Source organism: Stegostoma tigrinum, chromosome 5, assembly GCF_030684315.1.
Source record: "Stegostoma tigrinum isolate sSteTig4 chromosome 5, sSteTig4.hap1, whole genome shotgun sequence".
NCBI classification, from domain to species: Eukaryota; Metazoa; Chordata; class Chondrichthyes; order Orectolobiformes; family Stegostomatidae; genus Stegostoma; species Stegostoma tigrinum.
The window spans coordinates 23,669,477-23,688,945 of NC_081358.1; the positions used below are offsets into that span (position 1 = coordinate 23,669,477).

The following is a 19,469-nucleotide window of genomic DNA, read 5'->3' on the forward strand; positions in this document are numbered from 1 at the left end:
GACATGGTAGTCTAAAGGTCTGTTCTTGTGCTGTACTGTTCTATGTTCTGTGTTCCACATTGGATTTGAAATATTAAATTTCTCCCTTCATAGATGCTGCCTGACCTGCTGAGCTTTAGCAACACTTTCTGGTTTTATTTCAGGTGTCCAGCTCTGCGGTTTTTCACTTCTATTTTGTTCCACTGCAGTGCCTGTGCTCCACAGTGCTTGAGACTTCTCCCTCCCTACTTATCTAACTCTGCCCCATTCAAGCTATTCCAGTATAGCTACAACACTGGCATCTTTCTAACAATATAGAAACCATTCAGTAATGCCCCATGTACAAAAAGCAAGATAAATCGAATGCACCCTATTGCTGAACTGTCAAACAGAAGCATAGCGATAAGCTGCTCACTGGGACTCAACTGGTTTCCCCCTGGGGCCACTCTACTCCTGGCCTCATTACGTGCTTAATCTAAATATTGACAAAAGAGCTGAATTGAGTGAAGTGAGAATGATCCTCTTGACATCAAGGCAACATTTGGCCAAGTATATGATCAAGGAATCTAATCAGAAAATAATAGGAATGAAAGGTAAAACAGGTTGGAAACAAAGCTGAGCAAAAAAGATGTTTAGATTTTTGGCCTCCAACAAACATAAGTCCCAAGACATTTTTGCAGAAGTTTCTCAGAGTAGTGTCCCATGCCTGACCATCCTGAGCTGTTTCATCAATGACTTTCCCTCTGTCATGAGGTCAGAAATGGGGATTTTTGTTGATGATTAGACAAATGTTCAGTATCACTTGAGACTACACTCCTTAGATACTGAAGCAGCCCATGTACAAATATGGACACATTTAGGCTTGGGCTAAAAATAGCAAGTATCATTCAGACCACTCATGTCAGGCAATGACTATCTCCAATGAGAGAATGGCATTACCATCACTGAATCTCTGCCTATTAGCATCCTGGGTGCTACCCTTGCCCAGGAACTGAACTGGACCATCCGTATTAATATTGTGCCATAAAGGGCAAGTCAGAGGTTGACAATTATCTATTACCTGTAAGATATGTGTTTTTGTTTATTTTTAAAGTCTGCGAATTAAAGAGCTTGATATTGGAACAGTTGTATAGGCCTCAACCATTCTTCAATAGCATTTACATTTAGTCTAAAAGCTTGTGACTCCTGTACTGTGGATTAGGCCCACGTTACAATGGAAATAGGATCTGTTCAAACACCACATTGAGTTCAAATGATCATGCTGAATTCTCCTACCGGTAACAATGGGTGTGTTGGAAATGGGAGGTAGATTTTCTGTATCTGATTCCCACTTGCCATTTTTAAACGTCCATGGGGTATACATCTAATATTTCATTAATTTACTATAATTGTTTAACTAAGCTAACATTCTCATGAAAAAGGTCAGAAGATGCAGAAGAATCTACAAATCAATCACTGATCTGTAGATTCGATTTGTAGGTTCAAAGAATCCACCACAATTACAACCTAACAAAATTATCTATTAATTTGGGAACTTTAGCAATGTCAAACAACTTCATTGCAACACACGTTCTAATGGTTTCTTATAATTTAATAGTGTGTGCCAGCACGTAATGAGAGGGAATGAAAGACATAGAAATGAACATAACTAGCCCTCAGCACCGGTATAAAACTCAACATGTGAACACAGGCAGTAACTTTGTTACCCGTGCATTGCCTGTTTGGGATATCATCCAATAATCTACATGGTAGGTTTTATAGTCAGTTCAATTCATTTCTCAGTACTTCCATGACATTCCAAAAATGGTTATTCTATAATATATACTGTTTATTGGAGTCTTATAACTTTTCTGTTACATTCCCATCAGTTCCTTTGTCTTCTCGAAACAAACGAGAATTGCTAAATGCCTGAAACTTTTTAAAAATACATTCAAGGAACAAAGGTATTGCTACCAAGACCAATTTTTATTGACCATCACTAATTGCCCTTGAGAAGTTGGTGTTGAGTACCTTCTTGAACCGCTGGAGTTCTTGGGTATAGAAAAACCCTATAACTGTTAACCCTATAAGCTGTTAAGAAGGAAGTGCCAGGATTTTGCAACAGTGAAGGAAAAACAATATAATTCCAAATCAGGATGTTTCGAGGTCTGTCGTAGAGCTCGCAGGTTGTGGAGTTCCCATCTGTCCTCTCTATGTCCTAGGTGGAGAGGTAGTGGGTTTGGAAGAAAGCGTGGTGAGTTAATGCAGTACATCTTGTCAATACTGCACATTCCTGCTATTGTCAAGGGACAAATATTAGGTTCTCTCTTCTTGTATGGCACAAATGTTATTTGCCATTTTTCAGCCTAATCTGAATGTTCAAATGGACAAGGACAACTTCAATTTTTGAGAATTTACAAATGGGGCTGCATATTGGGCAATCATTAGTGAACATTCCTACTTCTGACTTTATGATGGAGAGAAGATCATTGATGAAGAAACTGAAGGTGATTGGGCCTCGGTCACTATCCTGAGAAATTCCTACAGAGGTGTCTTTGAACTTGAATGACTGATCTTCAACAACTGTTATGAAGGAGGGGAGATTAGATGAAAGAAAATCCCTGGTATTCAGTTTATAAGTAACAAGTAATGATTTGTTTTATTTAACCCTAACAGTAAACAAATTAACAGAATTACTGACAAACTGAACAATTTCTCCTCAACTATGAACTATTTTCCAACTGAACTAAATTATACAGGTATGCTGTTCCAATAAATACAAGTGCCACTGACATAAACTCAAATAATAAAAAAAGAATTAAAACTTAGTCTCTCAAAGTCCTAAATACCTTTCTTTTGCTGATCCATTGTCAGGGATATTTTCTCTGTAATTCTTCTGTGAAGACTTTTAGGTAGAAGTGCCATGGTACCTTTTATGGATAGATGGTTCTTTCTTACAGATCTTAGTGATTCTTATGAGAGTGAGATGCTTATTTCTCAAAGAGCCATTTGCTCTCACATTGAGTTTCAAAAAGCACATCACTTTGTAAAAGGACAATGAATCTTCTCTCTTATCGTTCTTATTTACAAAAAACAAATTCTAGCTTCCTGCTTTCCAATTCACGATTATTTTATACAACTTTGCAACAACAACCACCTTCCTTTGTGTTGCATATAGCTCCAATAAGTGATTAGTTTTATCCATGATCCCCATGGGCTCCAGTTTTACTGGAATTACTTGGTGCCGCACTTGGTCAAATATTGCCTTAATGTCAAGACCAGTCATTCTCAGCACACCTCTGGAGTTCAGCTCTTTCGCTCATGTTTGGACCTATCGTATAAAATTTCAGGAGCTGTGTGGTACTGGCAGCACACAAACTGAATGTCAGTGAGCAGCTGTTTCATTTACGAGTACTGCTCGACAGAACTATCAACAACTCTTCCTTGACTTTGCTGATGATCAAGGGCAAACTAATTGGGTTGGATTCATCAAACTTTTGCTTGGGCAATTTTTCACATTCCAAGGTGGATGCTAATATTGTAGTTATACTGGAACAGCTTGGCTAAAGGCACAGATGGTTCTGGACCATAAGCTTTCAGTGCTATTGCACAATGCTGTCGTGGTCCATAGCCTTCAGAGTTGCCAATGGCTTGAACTGTTCTTTGGGTCATTGAAGTAAATTGGTTGAAGGATAATACCTCTGATGCTGGGTTCCTCAGAGATGTTCAAACTGCAAGACCAATGAGTTCAGTCTTAAAATTGTTGTGAAGTTGGGTAGAGTACTTGTGAATTGGAAGGCAAGTCGTTTGAATTTGTAAAATATTGATGTTTATAAAATAACGGGGGGACAGCAGCGTGTGGTCCCTTTAATGTGCTTTTTCTTGGCTAGGAGATCTTTTAAAAAGTCTGTGGGCAGCTTGTGGTTTTGTAGGTGCACACAAGCACCTGAACTGTAACATTTGTATGAAAAAAAAGGGATGGTTAGCAGGCTAAGCCACAATTTTGTTTTGTTATCAAGACAACATACTTTGATTTAGCCAATTAATTTAAACCAGACACTTAGATACTAAAAAAAAACTCTGATGGTTTTGACAACATAAGACCAATTCTATTGTAAGAAATTGATATGTCATCAAGGGTATCAGACAGGGACAGTTGCAAAATCAGCAGAGAGTGAACTTCCCTCTGCTAAGAGATCAGCTACCTCAGCTCTTAGAAAAGACACCATCTAAATAAACATACCACAGCACTCTTAGTTAATATTCCTGACAAAAGAATTTGACGAAGAAGGCATTCCTGACAGAAGATCAACAGAGAGGACATAGAACATTCTAGAAGATATAACCTGGCTGTAATTTTGAGAGACTAAGTTCCTTTTTTAAATAAATTTTTGTTTATAAAAGTAGACTTCTATTTATGGGAACAACATATCATTAGAATTTTGTTTTATTCAGGAATAGTTAGTAGTTAGAGGGGAATCATTTTTTTTAGTAGCTCAGTTCATTTGTTCACTGTTAGAGTTAGATAAATAATGTGTTACTTGTTGATTATAGACTGTGTCAGGAGTTCACCCACTCCTTTATAATAGATTGTGGGTGATAGGTAGGTTATACTACTTTTCACAATTCTTTTCACAGATCGTAGGGCAAGGTGAGCCTCGCAGGGTATTTCACTCATAGTTATCACAGGATGTCAACCTCCACTTTATAACAAAACCAAGGGGAAAATTTTAACTTTTATAGCTGAACAGAAAACACGGCATTAACAGATAGATAGTACGTTACTCATCTTGTCCAACTATGTTTCCTTTTGAAGGCAGACTAGCTGTTTGATGACAACTCTGGTGGAATTTAAAATTGATCCAATAACCTTTTGATGCCAATGGTGCAGATAATAATGAACTTAAAGTTTATATATAGAAAACTACAGCCACCATTATCTGTATAATAATCTATGCTATTCTGTGCAAATTCTGTATCATTTATATAGAAAATGCCCACCTTTCTCTCTGAACTGTTGCTGAATATCCTGTAGCTCGTGGTTTAGATGCTGGATCTCGGTTCTCAGTGCTGCATTTTCTTTATCAATCTGTTTCTTGTGATTCTGTAATTCTTGTATTCCTGCTTTCAGGTTCTTGGCTATGTTATCCAAAGCTTCAAGCTCTCCTACCTTCATTTTGAGATTTTCTTGAGACTGCAGAAGATCAGCCTCTGTCTTCTGCAGGAGATCATCTCTTTTCCATATTTCCTTTAAAAAAACAGCAAGCACAAAGAATTTTTCCAGTTGTATCAAAATATTGAAAAATGGCCTTTTGAGCTATGGATAGCTGAAACTTTTTCAATTATAAATAATGTCAACCAACAAGAACAGAAGTAGGCTATTCAGCCCTTAATTCTGTTCTATCCTTTGTATGATAAAATTTAGAACATAATTTTGCACCTAAGTACTCTAATTCCAATTTTAAGTTTATTTCTTTGTCTCAAGATTTTCACCAATCTGAAGAGAGGTCACCGGAACCGAAACATTAACTCTGAATGTTTTCTTCATAGATGCTGCCAGACCTGCTGACTTTTACCAGCAATTTCTGTTTTTGTTGTGACTATCTTTCCGCATTCCCTCTGGATGTGGGCTAGACCATGCAAGGACCGCAATAACACTGGTAAAGCTAAGCCAGAAGTTGTATTCATCCTTAGAGGAGGAGGGAAATCTCTCAACACAACCGCAAATACAAAAAATACAAATAATTTGTTTTATCCATTCATGCAATGTGGGCATCTCTGGTTGGATCACATTTATTGCCCTTCATTAGTCACACCTCAGAACATGGGGTGAGGTGTCTTCTTCAACCACTGCAGTCCATTTACTGTAGGTAGGCCAACAATGTCGTTCAAGAGTTACAGAAGTTCTGGAATTTTAAACCAGTGACACTGAAAGAATAATAATATATTTCTAGTCAGGATGGTGAGTGGTTTGGAAGGGATCTTTCAAGTGGTGGAGTCTCCATGTATCTGCGGCCCTTATTCTTCTGGATGGAAGTGGCCATGGGTTAGCAACAATTTGAATACAAAACAACTGAGGGAAATCAGTTTAACAATGCTCTTGCATTTACGATGGGAGTCCAAAAGTCCAAATTTGGAGTTTGCAGCCTAGGATTCCTAGGGAATGGATGGGTTAATTGGTTAGCCAACATTTGAGCTGTAAGTAGTTTCTCTTTGAAGCACCCTTCAAACTTCTTCTGAGGAAGCTTTTGCTGCAATGTGACCTCTTCATCTTCAACATTTTGATGGAAGTTTTACTTGCATAGTGCACAAATACATGCCACTGGCTGCTTTTTCCGGGTCAGAGTTTGATTTCTTTGTAGCTGAGAGATAGCAATGTTGATTTTATCAGTTGATGTAGTGCGGAGCAATGCTAAGACCATAAGACCTAAGGACAGCAGTGGACAATTCAGTCTCTTGAACCTGCTCCGCCATTCAATACGATCATGGCTGATCTCATCTCAGCCCTGACTCTACTTTTCTGCCAGGTCTCCTTGAACCTCCAACACATTACTAACTAAAACCTGTCATTAACGTCCTTAAGTTCATTTAGTATCCTGGTGTCCACCACACTTTGAGGTAATGAATTTCACAGATTCATGATCCTTTGACAAGAGTAATTTCTCCTCATCGCCATTTTAAATTTGTTATACCTTATCCTAAAACTGTGACAAATAAAGAATAAGAACAAAGAACAATACAGCACAGGAACAGGCCTTTCAACCCTCCAAGCCTGTGCTGCCACATTTTGCCCTTCCACGTTAAAACTATCTTCATTTACAGGATCTGAATTCCTCCATTCCCTTTCTATGCATGTATTTTCCCAGGTGTTTTTTGAATGTTGCTATTGTGTCTGCATCCACCACCTCCTTTGGCAATGCATTTCAGGCACTCACCAACCTTTGTGTGAAAAACCTGCCTTGCACTTCTCTTTTGAACTTATCCCTCGCACCTTGAACCTGTGTCCCCTAGTAATTGACCCCTCTACCCTATGAAAAAGCCTCATACTTTTCACTCTAACTATGGCATTCATGAACTTCTGTCAGATTGCCTCTCAACTTCCTGCATTCCAGTGAAGAATGACCTTTACATCGTCAAGGCCAGGCGCCAACTCTCTGATACCTCCACCTACCGTCCCCTCGATCATGTCCCCACCCCTAACCACCAGGCAATCATCTCCCAGACTATTCATAATCATAACACCTCAGGTGACTTCCTGCCCACTTTCCAGCCTCATTGTTCCCCAACCCTGCACCACCTGTTTCAATCTCCTTCTCAAAATCCACAAACACGACTGCCCCAGCTGATCCATTGTCTCTGCCTGCTCCTGCCCCACTGAACTTATCTCCGCTTACCTTCATTCAATTTTCTCCACCCGGTCCAGGAATTCCCCACCTACATCCGGGACACCACACACGCCCTCCACCTCCTCCAAGACTTCCAATTCCCTGGCCCCCAACAACTCATCTTCACTATGGACATCCAATAACTATAACTTACGTTCCCCACACAGATGGCCCAAAACCTCTCCGCTTCTTCCTTTCCCGCAGGCTCAATCAGTCCTCCTCCACTGATACCCTCATCCACGTAACCGAACTTGTCCTTACCTTTAACAACTTCTCCCACTTTCTACAGACTAAGGGCGTAGCCATGTGAACCCGCATGGGCCTAAGCTATGCCTGCTGCTTCACTGGACATGTGCAACAGTCCCCTTCTGCAGTCTCAGTGGCACTATACCCCACCTCTTTCTCAATGACTGTATCAGTGTTACCTCATGCTCCCATGAGGAGCTTGAATAGTTCATAAACTTGACTAACACCTTTTACCCCAACCTCAAGTTCACTCAAGTTCCTCTCTCTCTTTCCTGGGCCTCTTTGTCTCCAACTCTGGTGACCGCCTCAAAACCGATTTCTATTTCAAGCCCACCGACTCTCATAGATACCAGGACTACACCACCTCTCACCCACCTTCCTGCAAGAATGCGATCCCCGACTCCCAATTCCTCCACCTCCGCCACGTCTGCTCCCAAGATGGGGCGTTCCACTCCCGAACATCCCAGATATCCTCTTACTTCAAGGACAGCAACCTCCCCTCTTCAGTGGTTATGAATGCTTTCTACAGCATTTCTTGTGTTTCCCGCACATCTACCTTAACAGCCCCTCTCTACAATAAAAACAAAGACAGAATATCACTGAACTCCGGGTTCAACATACCATTCTCCGTCACTTGCGCCATCTGCATTCTGACCCCAGAATCAAGGATATATTTCTCTCCTCACCCCTATCTGCCTTCCATAGGGGCCGCTCTCTCTGCGACTCCCTTATCTGCTCCACACTCCCCACTAGTCCCACTGCCCCCGGTACCTTTCTCTGCAATCACAGAGAGTGCTACACCTGCCCCTACGCCTCCCTCCTCATCCCCATCCAAGGAGCCAAAAAAAACTTTCGTATTATTTCCACCTGTACTTGATCTTCCAAAATACATCATCTAAAATTTGTCCAGATTAACTCTATTTGCTCTCATTCTTGATTGCCCCACACAACAAAACATCCTTTCTGTCTACTTTGTCAAATCCAACTATTCAACTACTCCAAATATTCGATTATAGAAACCATCGTTTCAAATTTTGACCTTCCACTAAAGAATCTTCAAGCAAGCGAGGCATACCATGATAATCGGGGCTGATTTTATTGTATCTTCTCATAATGTTTACCCCTAATTACTTAGAAGTTTTGTATTTGAACCATAAACTTTATTGCCTTTTAAAACATAAAGATGTGATGTTGGTTATTATTAAATGGAAATGTTCAAAAATCAAATTGAAGTTATAAGCAAGATTATACAAATTCATAGTTCACATACAACACTGAAGACAGAGCTGGTGTTATGACAACAGCACAAATATTTCTCTTCCTTGCCAATAGCACTAAGGGTAATTGAAAGGTTATTACTCTGCTAGTCCAATTCTTTAATAGTGAACTTAAATCCTTGATTTTCTTTACAGAACCTCAAACCTACTCTTCATTATGTCATTACAATCAAATCCAACTTTTCTTCTGATAAAATTAGCCATTGCATTCACTAACTTCGATATTTAGAAAAACTTTATTGCAAAAAAGGATGTTCTAGTATTTCTAAGTGTATTTTTAAAAAATATGCACTGTATCTTCTTTATCAGGTACATTATTCAATATTATGTTAAAATTCTTATGACAGTTGTCTCGACTACAGGTCACATTTAATAGAGACAGGCTATTTTCTTTGGCAGAGAGAACAAAAGAAAAGGCAGAACATTGCTTAAACAGAAAATGACTGGAAAATTTTGAGATGTAGAGAAATCTTGTGTTCTAATACATGAATCACAAAAATTAATATACAGACACAGCAAGTGATTAAGAGAGCAGATGGAATGCTATTTTTTATTACAAGAGAAACTTACCAACTAAGTAAAATATTTCATTTATTTATACAGGGCATTGGTGAGACCACATCACCGATGCTGTGTGAAGCTTTGGTCTCCTTATTTAAAGGAAGGAACATGGAATTAAAAACACAAACACGTCATCCATTATTTAATTGAATGGCAGAGTGGAAGCAGCCAAATGGCCTACTTCCAATCATAATGTGGATGTCCATATATCACAGCAAACAAGTTGCCTAGTGATTTTCTTATAATGCCTTTAATCAAAATAGTATAGTAAACTCTGTTAGAATATAACAGATTTCCAAATTCCTATTTCAAGTTTAATAATCTGTTTCTTGTTTAAAGTTATAAAAAATCTAAAATTTAGCTCTGATTTATTTGAGTTGATTTATTGTCACATGCACCAGGATACATGAAAAGCCCTGTATTGCATGCCAACCAGACAAACCATACCTTATAGAAGTACAGCTGGGTAATAGAACAGAATGCAGAATATGGTGTTGTAGCTACAGAAAAGGTGCAGAAAAAGATCAACTCTAATATAAGAGAGGTCCATTCACAAGTTCGATCAGTGGGGAAGTAGCCGTTCTTAAATCTGTTGGTACACGTTTTCAAACTTTTGTATCTTCTGTTGATCGAAGAGAATAGAAGGGAGAATAACTGGGGTGGGAGGGGTCTTTGATTATGAAAGAATAATAACACATTGGATTGGAAACATTGGCTAAGCTTTATTATTTCAATATTTGCAATGTATGATCCAGCTTTTACATGATCACATAATGGTTTTACTTCATGAACTGAGGTGTTACATACTGATAGACAGTTTCTTTATATATTTACATTTTGTCCAAAAAAAAATTATATCTATAATTCCTTGACTTCCTATTGTCAAATTTCTTGAGTGGATCAATGGAGACATGGGGAGCCTTGCCCATTCAACTTCATCTTTCTTTGCCTTAATGATGGTCTACTGAATTCAGCATCTCGTCAGCAGTTAACAGACCAATGGCTGGCCTTCTCCTAGGATCAAAAGCCCCAAAAGCAGAGGTTCGGGTCACTGACAACTATCAGTCAACAGGAGGTGCAAGCCCTCTGTGTTCATTAATTTACTGGGTAATTGGAGTCGGCTACTGATGCTACACAAACTTGAGTCCTCAATAGGAGGCAAGATGCATGATGGCGAGAAAGGGTTACAGGGTGGGGGTCACATGGGAGGAAATGTGAGAAGAGTCACTAGTCATGACAGTTGGCTGGGTCTCAGCACCCAACTCTTCCCAATGCCAACTCTCGATCAGATGCTAAGCAACTTTGACAAGTACCAAAGGATCCAAAGTTAAGCATTTAAGTACCTAGGGACCTACTCGTAGCCAACAAGTGAACACACCAGAAGCCCAGCCTGATTCTGGAATAATGTCAGCGATGACGGGCTGAGTGCCTTAACTGGGCATTCATTGACAACCTAAGGACCTCAACTAGAGGAGGAATGGGGAGGACATTAGTGATCTTCCCACAATGAACTTAATCATGTCCATCTACTGCCAAACTCCCATAAGGAATGTCATAAAATTTGTTCCCTGATGTCAGCTATTTTCCTGTGTCAATATTTAATACAGTCCTTCCTGATGTAAGAACATCACGCTGAATAGCTAAACTGACTAACAGAGTCCAAGCAACAATTCAAATGCTTTCTTAAAATTTGGTCATCCTCTTCCACCTAACTGTAGCATTGATTTTTTTTAATTTCTGAAGTTAAAGTTTAAAACACAGTGCCTTACTTCATAATATCAACAGTTTTTTCTATTACCTGTTAATGTCCTCACTGATGTTTCAATTCAAGATGTAAGCTTCTTCAAAAGCTGAGACAAGTTTGACTTTTTTAAAATAGTGACATACCATTGAATTTGCGTTATCTTGTCTGAGTATACGCAGTACACATTATTGGCCTGAATGCATAAATCTTGTATAGTCATCTATACTAATGAAATACTTTAATCTGTATACCATTGCAAGCAGACTCTGTCCAAAAGTTTTTCTCCAAACAATCTTGAAAAGGACACAATTTGTAATAACTTAAAGGAACTAAACTTCATATTACAGAGGTTCAGTGTTTGATTAAGTGGCATGGTGGATCAGTGGTTAGCACTGTTGCCTCACACTGCCAGAGAATGAGGTTCAATTCTAGCTTTTGGTGACAGTCTGTGTGGAGTATGCATGTTCTCCCTGTGTCTGTGTGGGTATCCTGCAGGTGCTCTGGTTTCCATCCCACAGTCCAAAGATGTGCAAGTCAGGTGGAATGGCCACTGAAAATTCCCCGTAGTGTGCAGGGATGTGTAGGTTAGGTGGACTGGGTATGGAATGTGCAGGGATGGGATGGGTCTGGGTGGGATGCTCTTCAGAGGGTCAGTGTGGCTGTTTGGGCCGAATGGCATGTTTCCACATGGATGGATTCTATGAGCTAAAAGATTACAATATAATAATTCTACATTCCATATTAATAGCTTTAAGAAATATTTTGTTTTCCAACACCCAAGAACAATGGAGAAATAATTGAAGTTGAAGGCTGTCAATTTGAAATCTCATTCTGATTTTAGAATTCACTCAGAAGTTTAATTTTAAAAGTAAAGAATCTTTGAGGGAACAACAAAAAGCGAAAATGAGAAAGAGTATTAACTAGGGTCGAAAGAGAGAGAAATGAGATACCAGAGGGCCAAGACAGCTAGTATAGTATAACAGAATTAATGGAGTGGGGTGGTGGATGGATGACACAAAAATAGAGAGTTTGAGTGAAGAAAGAGTGAGAAGCGGTGGGGGTAGGTGGGGTGTAGAAAGAGAGAAATACAAGATGTAAAGGTGAGTTTGGAGGGAATGGGAATGAGGTTAAAAGAGAGAGAGAGAGACAGAGACAGAGACAGAGAGAGAGAGAGAAAGAGAAAGAGATGTGGTTAATAGCCACCAGATGTTTAAAAAAGTACAAACTAAAAGGGGGGGTCAGGTCATAACGGATGGTACTTAAGGTAGGCATTAACTGAAAGCATTGAAAAATAGGGTGGGAGTGAAGGTTAAGAGCAACAGAAAGATGTGCATGACAGAGTGGAAAAAAAACTGAAAGTAAGAGAAATAATGGGAAAAAGGGTAAGTGCATATGTTATTTTCCCCTTGTAACTTATTTTGTTTAGAAGAAAAGCAAAATAAACAGGTAAAGTTATGTTTGACAGAGTTTAATTATGGAAAAGAGAAGAACTTTTCTGAGTTTGAGAATGATAGGCTAGAATACTTATGCCTAGTGAGCCACGAGAAGCTTGAGAAGGAGCAGTGTTCATGTGCAAAATCACAGAAGTCTAAATGTACAGGAACAGAAACTAATTAAAAAGGTGAGAAAATGTATGCTTTTGATCGAAGGAGGACCAAATTTAAAGACGAGAAAAAATACTTCAACTCAGTGCAGAGCTTCAGTTTAAGCTAGACTCCATTCTGCTATTAACACCTAAAATGGATCTATGCTGAACAAAAACAAAATAACTGTAGGTGCTGGAAATCTGGAACAAAAACTGAAATTTCTGGAGAAACTCAAAGGGTCTGGCAGCATCTGTGGAGAGAAAGCAGAGTTAATGTTTCGGGTCTAACTACCCTTCTTTGGAGGATGGCCATTTAATTGTGAGTCATCAGATAGAAATGATGGCACTTACCTGTGCAGAATGGAACACTCTATACTTGCATGGGTTTGTGCACTTGCCAACAACATTCAACTCATTGTACTATGGTCAGCCAGGTAGAACCCATAGAGTGTGAGTTCCCTGATGAGGCTGTTAATCTGGTCTAATCAGAGAGCCCAGGCTGACAGAGGAGAACAGGAGTGTCTGACATCTGTTCACTCTCAGCAGTGGCTCTGAGGGAGCTGGGACAATTCAAGGACTCTTCATGTGTAAATAAAGGGTAACTTGGTGACAGGATACTGGCCGTTGTGAGCTATTTCATCATCCAGGACAAAGCAGGCCAATTGTTTGGCATACAATCCACTATTTTTCACATTCACTCTCTCTAACACTAATATACAAAAGAGTAGTATGTCCCATTTACAAGATGTACTGCAGCAACTCACAAGGGCAGAAGATGCATGAGAACAGCACCAGCAAGTAGTCCCCCAAGCCACGCTGTTGCTGGGTCAAAATCATACACATTAAAAACAGCAGTAGGTAAAGAAGGGTGTTCACCACTTTCTTCTCAGTGGTATCTAGGGATGGGGAATAAATGCTGGCCTAGCTAATAATGCCTGTTGCAGCTGATAATTTTTGATGGGATAATACAGAACAAAGTTGATAAATGATGTTAAGACTCTGATGTTCTGATGACCCTTCTGATGAAGGGTCTCTGTTTTCTCTCTACAGATGCTGCCAGACCTGTTTTGCCAGCAATTTCAGTTTGTGTTTAAGACTGTCCATTATGTAATCAAAAGGCACAACAGGCTTGAGGGAGTAAATGGCCTACTCACACCCCTTTGGCCCATTCAACTAAAATATTTAATGACATATTTAACCAAAATCATGGACAGTTCACTGGAATTCATGTTATTGTGAAGAATATGTGAATTTCATAGAATCTTGTGGTGCAGTGAAAAGATCCCTAATAATGTATCAGAAGCCCTGAGTGCAAGTCCCACTTGCTCCAGAGGCGTGTTATAACACATTTGAAAAGGTTGATTAAAAATATCTATTAGTGTCACTTTTGAAATTTTGTTAAAACTCATACTGTGTTCCTTTTTCTATATTTATAATAGAAAATTAGTTTCCTATGAATCAGCACCTTATTCTCCTGTGTATAAATTGTTGAAATGTGGCATTCGTGTATTCGCCCTGCTGAGTTCTTTTTGTTCATTCATGGGATGTGGCGTCACTGGCTGGACTAGCATTTATTGCTCATCCCTAATTTCCCAAAGGGCAGTTATGAGTCAACCACATTGCTGTAGGTTTGGAGTTGCATATAGGCCAGACAAAGTAAGGATGACAGATTTCCTGTAAGGATATTAGTGAGCCAGATAGGTTTTTCTTTGACAATCAGCAATGATTTCATGACTATTATTAAACTCTTTCTCCAGATTATCATCGAGTTCAAATTCCACCATCTGTGATGGCAGATATTCGAACCCAAGTCCCCACAATATTAGCTGAGTCTCTGGATCAGGAATACAGCAAAAATAGCACAAGTAGAGAAACATAATTTTTTATTCCTTGGAGTAAAGTAACTGAGAAGAATTGAAGATAGTAAACTGTTGATAAAGGGAGATCTAGAACACTACTTATAAGTAAATTGTGGGATTAATGCAAATGGTCACAGGATCAAAACAGGAAAAGAGAAATTCAGGACTGATAACGCTAAGGTAAAGGTCCATTTAGCTCATTTTGCTAGACAGCTAGCAAATGGGTGAGATTAACAGCAATAACACAGGATTCAACCCTTTTTTCCAGCTGTGATAGACTCTCACCCTATTCCTCATCCTGTCTATAACAAAAAAATGTAGCAGTTTGCTGTGGTTCAGCAAGTAATCACCAATGACTTGAATTCAGGGAGACAATTTGAGAATACAAATCATTAAGCTGTTCACACAGATTGATCATTTCATGAAACAAATCTCCTAGATACACAGCTGCAGAATGCTTAAAATTGTTTAAGGAGTCTGATGCTATTCTGGTGAAAATGTAGACTGCTTTTCTGAATAGGTGAACTTAGATGAACCAAACTGTCTTTCTTATTTGTTATAATTATGTTATCTGTGGGCCAAAGAGAAGGAGTATTTTTCCTCAGTTAGGAAAAAAAAAGATCAAGACCCAAGAAAAGATCAAAGATAACATTCACATCCACTAAATCTTCCAAACTTTTCAACGAAATACATGAATTTTCATCAACCACCAAACAATGTGAACTAAATCCCAAGCCAATTCACAAACAGAATTGAAAAGAAAAGAATGGATTCCAATGTATTCATGGAGAGGTTAATACTTTAGCTAAAAGCTTGGCCAAAATGACTAATTTTAAAGGCATAATTTTAAGGTAAACAGAGATTTAGAAAGTGGGCTCGGAAAGTAGAACAAAAACAGAATTGTTTGCCACCAATGGTGTCAAATTAGGAGAGATGGCAGAGATGTGTCAGAGTCAGAGTCATTCAGCAAGGAAACAGACCCTTTGGCCCAACCAATCCATGCAGAACATAATCCCAAACTAAACTAGTCCCATTTTCCTGCTCTTGTAGTTGTAACTGTGCCTGCATGCACCACTTCTTCAGGAAGTCCATTCCACACATGAACCGTAGCCTGTGTAAAAAATTTGCCCCTTGTGTCTTTTTAAAATCTATCTCGGTGTCAATGGAAGAGTCTGAAAATGAAAGGTGTAGGTTGGTTCATACTGGGTGAGGAGGTTTCAGAATGACAATAGGGTCAGGAAGTGAAGGACTTGAAGACAAATTTTAAAAAAAATTAATCTATTGGAAAGCAGACACTCAATATAAGCCTGAGATCAGAGACTTACAATTTAGCAAAACATTCAGTCTGTTAATACAAAACAACTAGGAATGAACTGGATTAAATCACAAAATGGATTCAACACAATGGCTTGCGAAGAGGTACCTCATCCTATGATTCACTGTGCCCAATCTCGGCTGCAAGTGTGATAAATGAGGTTGATGGACTTTTAGTCACATGATGTATCAACTGAAATGGGTTTACATATTTAGATAACCTAGCTGTAGAACCCCAATGTGAAAATCAACTGTAAATGAGTGGAGTTTGCTCTGAGAATTCTCTGCCCAGTTGTATAACCTTCAAGTATTGTTACATGAACTGCTAGAGGTAGCTCGATAAATGGGCTAAGAAGTTTTTACTTTTCTTTTGTGGGTTAAGGGGAATTCATTTTCCTCAATTGAGGAAAAAAGTAAATTTCTTCCTGATGTGATTTGTTCAAAGGCCATGTCACTCAGGTTACTTCTTGTCAAGTCTTTTTGTTTTGCAGCCAGCCAATTTCTTGTTCTCAGCATTAGAAGCTGGCATTTCACTGGCAGCATTTAGCTGAGCAGTGAAACTCAATTTGACTTGAGTGTATGGTCTGTCCGTGAAATAGTTGATCCTACAATTTTGTGCAAGACAAACTTCTTTCACATTGAGTTTAGGTTATGAAAAATAAATGAATGAGTTTTTCAGAAGCCAAGAAAAAGCCAGATGCAAAACAAAACCTTGAAAAATGGAAATCTCGGTGATGATGAAATATCAAACAAGTGATTTTTTCCCCTTCCTTAGTTTAGTCCCATTAACTTCATATCTGGGCAGTTTCACTTTGTGGCTCATAGAAGTTAAATAATGAAGTGTTGCAGGGCTTCTATCTTCAGCTGTACTGTCTAGGATCACTCAGAATTATTTAGACAGGGTATCAAAAGGCTGTAATTGTTCATGTAAAATCATCAGTCAGTCTCTCAAAATAAGCACAGCGTATGCCAGACTTCATAAGTTACTAGTCATGTACCACAAGGATCAGTTCTGGGTCCACTTCTATTTGTGATTTTTGTAAATGATTTGGATGAAGGAGTGGAAGCGTGGATCAGTAAGTTCGTGGATGATACGAAGGTGGGTTGAGTTGTAGATAGTGTGGAGGACTGTTCTCGGTTATAAAGGGACATTGCTAGGATGCAGGACTGGGCTGAGAAATGGCAGATGGAGTTTAACCCTGAAAAGCGTGAGGTGATTCATTTTGGAAGAATAAACTTGAAAGCCGGATACGGGGTTAACAGAAAAATTCTTGGCAGTGTGGAGGAGGAGAGGAATCTTGGGGTTCATGTCCACAGTTCCCTGAAAGTTGCCACCCAGGTGGATAGAGTTGTTAAGAAGGGGTATGGTGTGTTAGCTTTCATTAATAGAGGAATTGAGTTCCAGAGTCGTGAAGTTATGCTTCAGCTACACAAAAGCCTGGTTTGGCCACATCTGGAGTATTGTGTCCAGTTCTGGTTGCTTCATTACAGGAAAGATGTGGAAGCATTGGAAAAGATGCACAGGAGATTTACCTGAATGTTGCCTGGAATGGAGGGAAGGTCTTATGAGGAAAGGTTGAGAGAGTTAGGACTTTTCTCTTTAGAATGACGAAGGATGAGAGTTGACTTGATAGAGGTGAACAAAATGATCAGAGGTATAGATAGAGTAGACAGCCAGAGGCTTTTTTCTAGGGTGGAGGTAGCTGTCATGAGGTGGCATAGTTTTAAAGTGAGTGGAGGTAGATATGGGGGAGACGTCAAACGTAAGTTCTTTACTCAGAGAGTATTGGGGGCGTGGAATGCATTGCTGGAGAGGGTAGAAGAGTTGGCCTTAATGAGGCTATTAGATGGGCATGTGAATGATAGTATAAGGTAGGGGCGGAGGTTAGATAGACCTTAGGATTAGGGTAAGAGTTTGGCACAACATCGTGTGCCGAAGGGCCTGTACTGTCCTGTACTGTTTTATGTTCTATAATTAATGTGTCCACAACTGGCTCAGGAGACCAATTCTGAAGCTAAGATTTTTGGGCTTGGAAGGCAAGAGACGCCCTGAAGAAAAGGGTTCTCAAGTCAGGGTTTTGCACTCTCCCCTTCCGCTTTCACCTGTAGCACTGCAGTATTAACTATCGTCAGAAAAGAAAGTTGCAAATTAGAAATAAGCATCTATGGTGATAACGCTATTCATAAACCTGAACTTTGATAAATTCAGCTACATTTCAACAGCATTAGAGCAAACATTAGGCTCCATTTATTTTTCCAGAGTACGTCAATTTCACCATTTTCATCGTAAATGTCAGGTAAATCAACATTTCAAAAACATTATTTGACAAAGTTTCAGGTCTTAATAAACTTTAAGAGAAAAGTATACAATTAAGGAGCCACAGTTTGAGTAACTGATCAGAATCATGTCCTGAAAGACACATGAAAAACTAAATGTTAGTGCACTTAGATCTGGTGCATGGTGACAATTAAATCGGTTTGACTATCCACTTCTCGTCTTAATTAGTTGGGGGGCACAGTGGCTCAGTGGTTAGCACTGCAGCCTCACAGCACCAGGGACCCAGGTTTGATTCCAGACCCGGGCAGCTGTCTGTGAAGAGTTTGCACATTCTCCCCATGTCTGCATGGGTTTCCTCCAGATGCTCCAGTTTCCTCTCAGTCCAAAGATGTGTGGGCTAGGTGGATTGGCCATGCTAAATTGCATGTAGTGTTCAGGGGTGTGTGGGTTATAGGGGGATGAGTCTGGGTGGGATGCTTCAAGGGGCAGTGTGGACTTGTTGGGCTGAAGGGCCTGTTTCCACACTGTAGGGAATCTAATCTAATTCTGACTGTTAAAGGCAGCAAATTTATATTGTTATCAAATTATACTGTTTTATTTTCTTAGTATGAAGTCTCGGAAAAATCAAACCAACTGGAAATTTCTGTACATGTTCTCCATACCAGCCTCTGTAATTTCAGCAGATCAACAGAACGCACAATTAAAGCATGTGCTGATCTACCACCAAAGTTAAAATGACTATTTGTAGATATCATGAGGAGATTTACATCACGCATCCTAAGAATTCTCATTATTAAATGTGAAACAAACCTGATTCTTTTGGTTGCAAGCTATCTGTGAATCTCTAAGATCATTTTCAAGTTGGGTAATCTGTTGCTGCAGTCGTACGAGTTCTAGTTTATGCTTATGATCAGAAGCTGTTCCACTCAGTTGAAGGGTTTTCAAAGTTTTTTGAAGATTTTCCACTTCATCTAGATAGCTCTTTTGCTGGTCAGAAGATTCTGCTATTCCTGTCCTGAGATCAAATATGGTTTGCTCATATTGTTCAACTTGACTAATCTTTTCATTGCAAACATTTTTCACACTTTCAAGTTCCTGGTAAAAATAAGATGTGAAAAATATCATGAGAAACTATCAATCATGGTTTATGCAGTGCATTTAATTTCTGAGTAAATTCCTGCAATGAGAATTATTACAAGATATTTAAGTATAAAAACATAACTAACCAAGCGTATCAATGAACATTTTTAGCAAACATTCCA

General features: G+C 39.2%; 1 protein-coding gene across 1 annotated transcript in view; it reads right to left on the reverse strand.

Moving 5' to 3' along the window:
* LOC125452104 (uncharacterized) overlaps positions 1 to 19,469 on the reverse strand; it is a 462,089-nt gene that overhangs the window by 206,336 nt on the left and 236,284 nt on the right. The window contains exons 17-18 of the mRNA XM_048530109.2: positions 19,018 to 19,302; positions 4,960 to 5,206 (exon numbers count right to left, since the gene is read on the reverse strand). Coding sequence (XP_048386066.2) covers positions 4,960 to 5,206; positions 19,018 to 19,302 — 532 coding nt within the window. The remainder of the gene's footprint in view (positions 1 to 4,959; positions 5,207 to 19,017; positions 19,303 to 19,469) is intronic.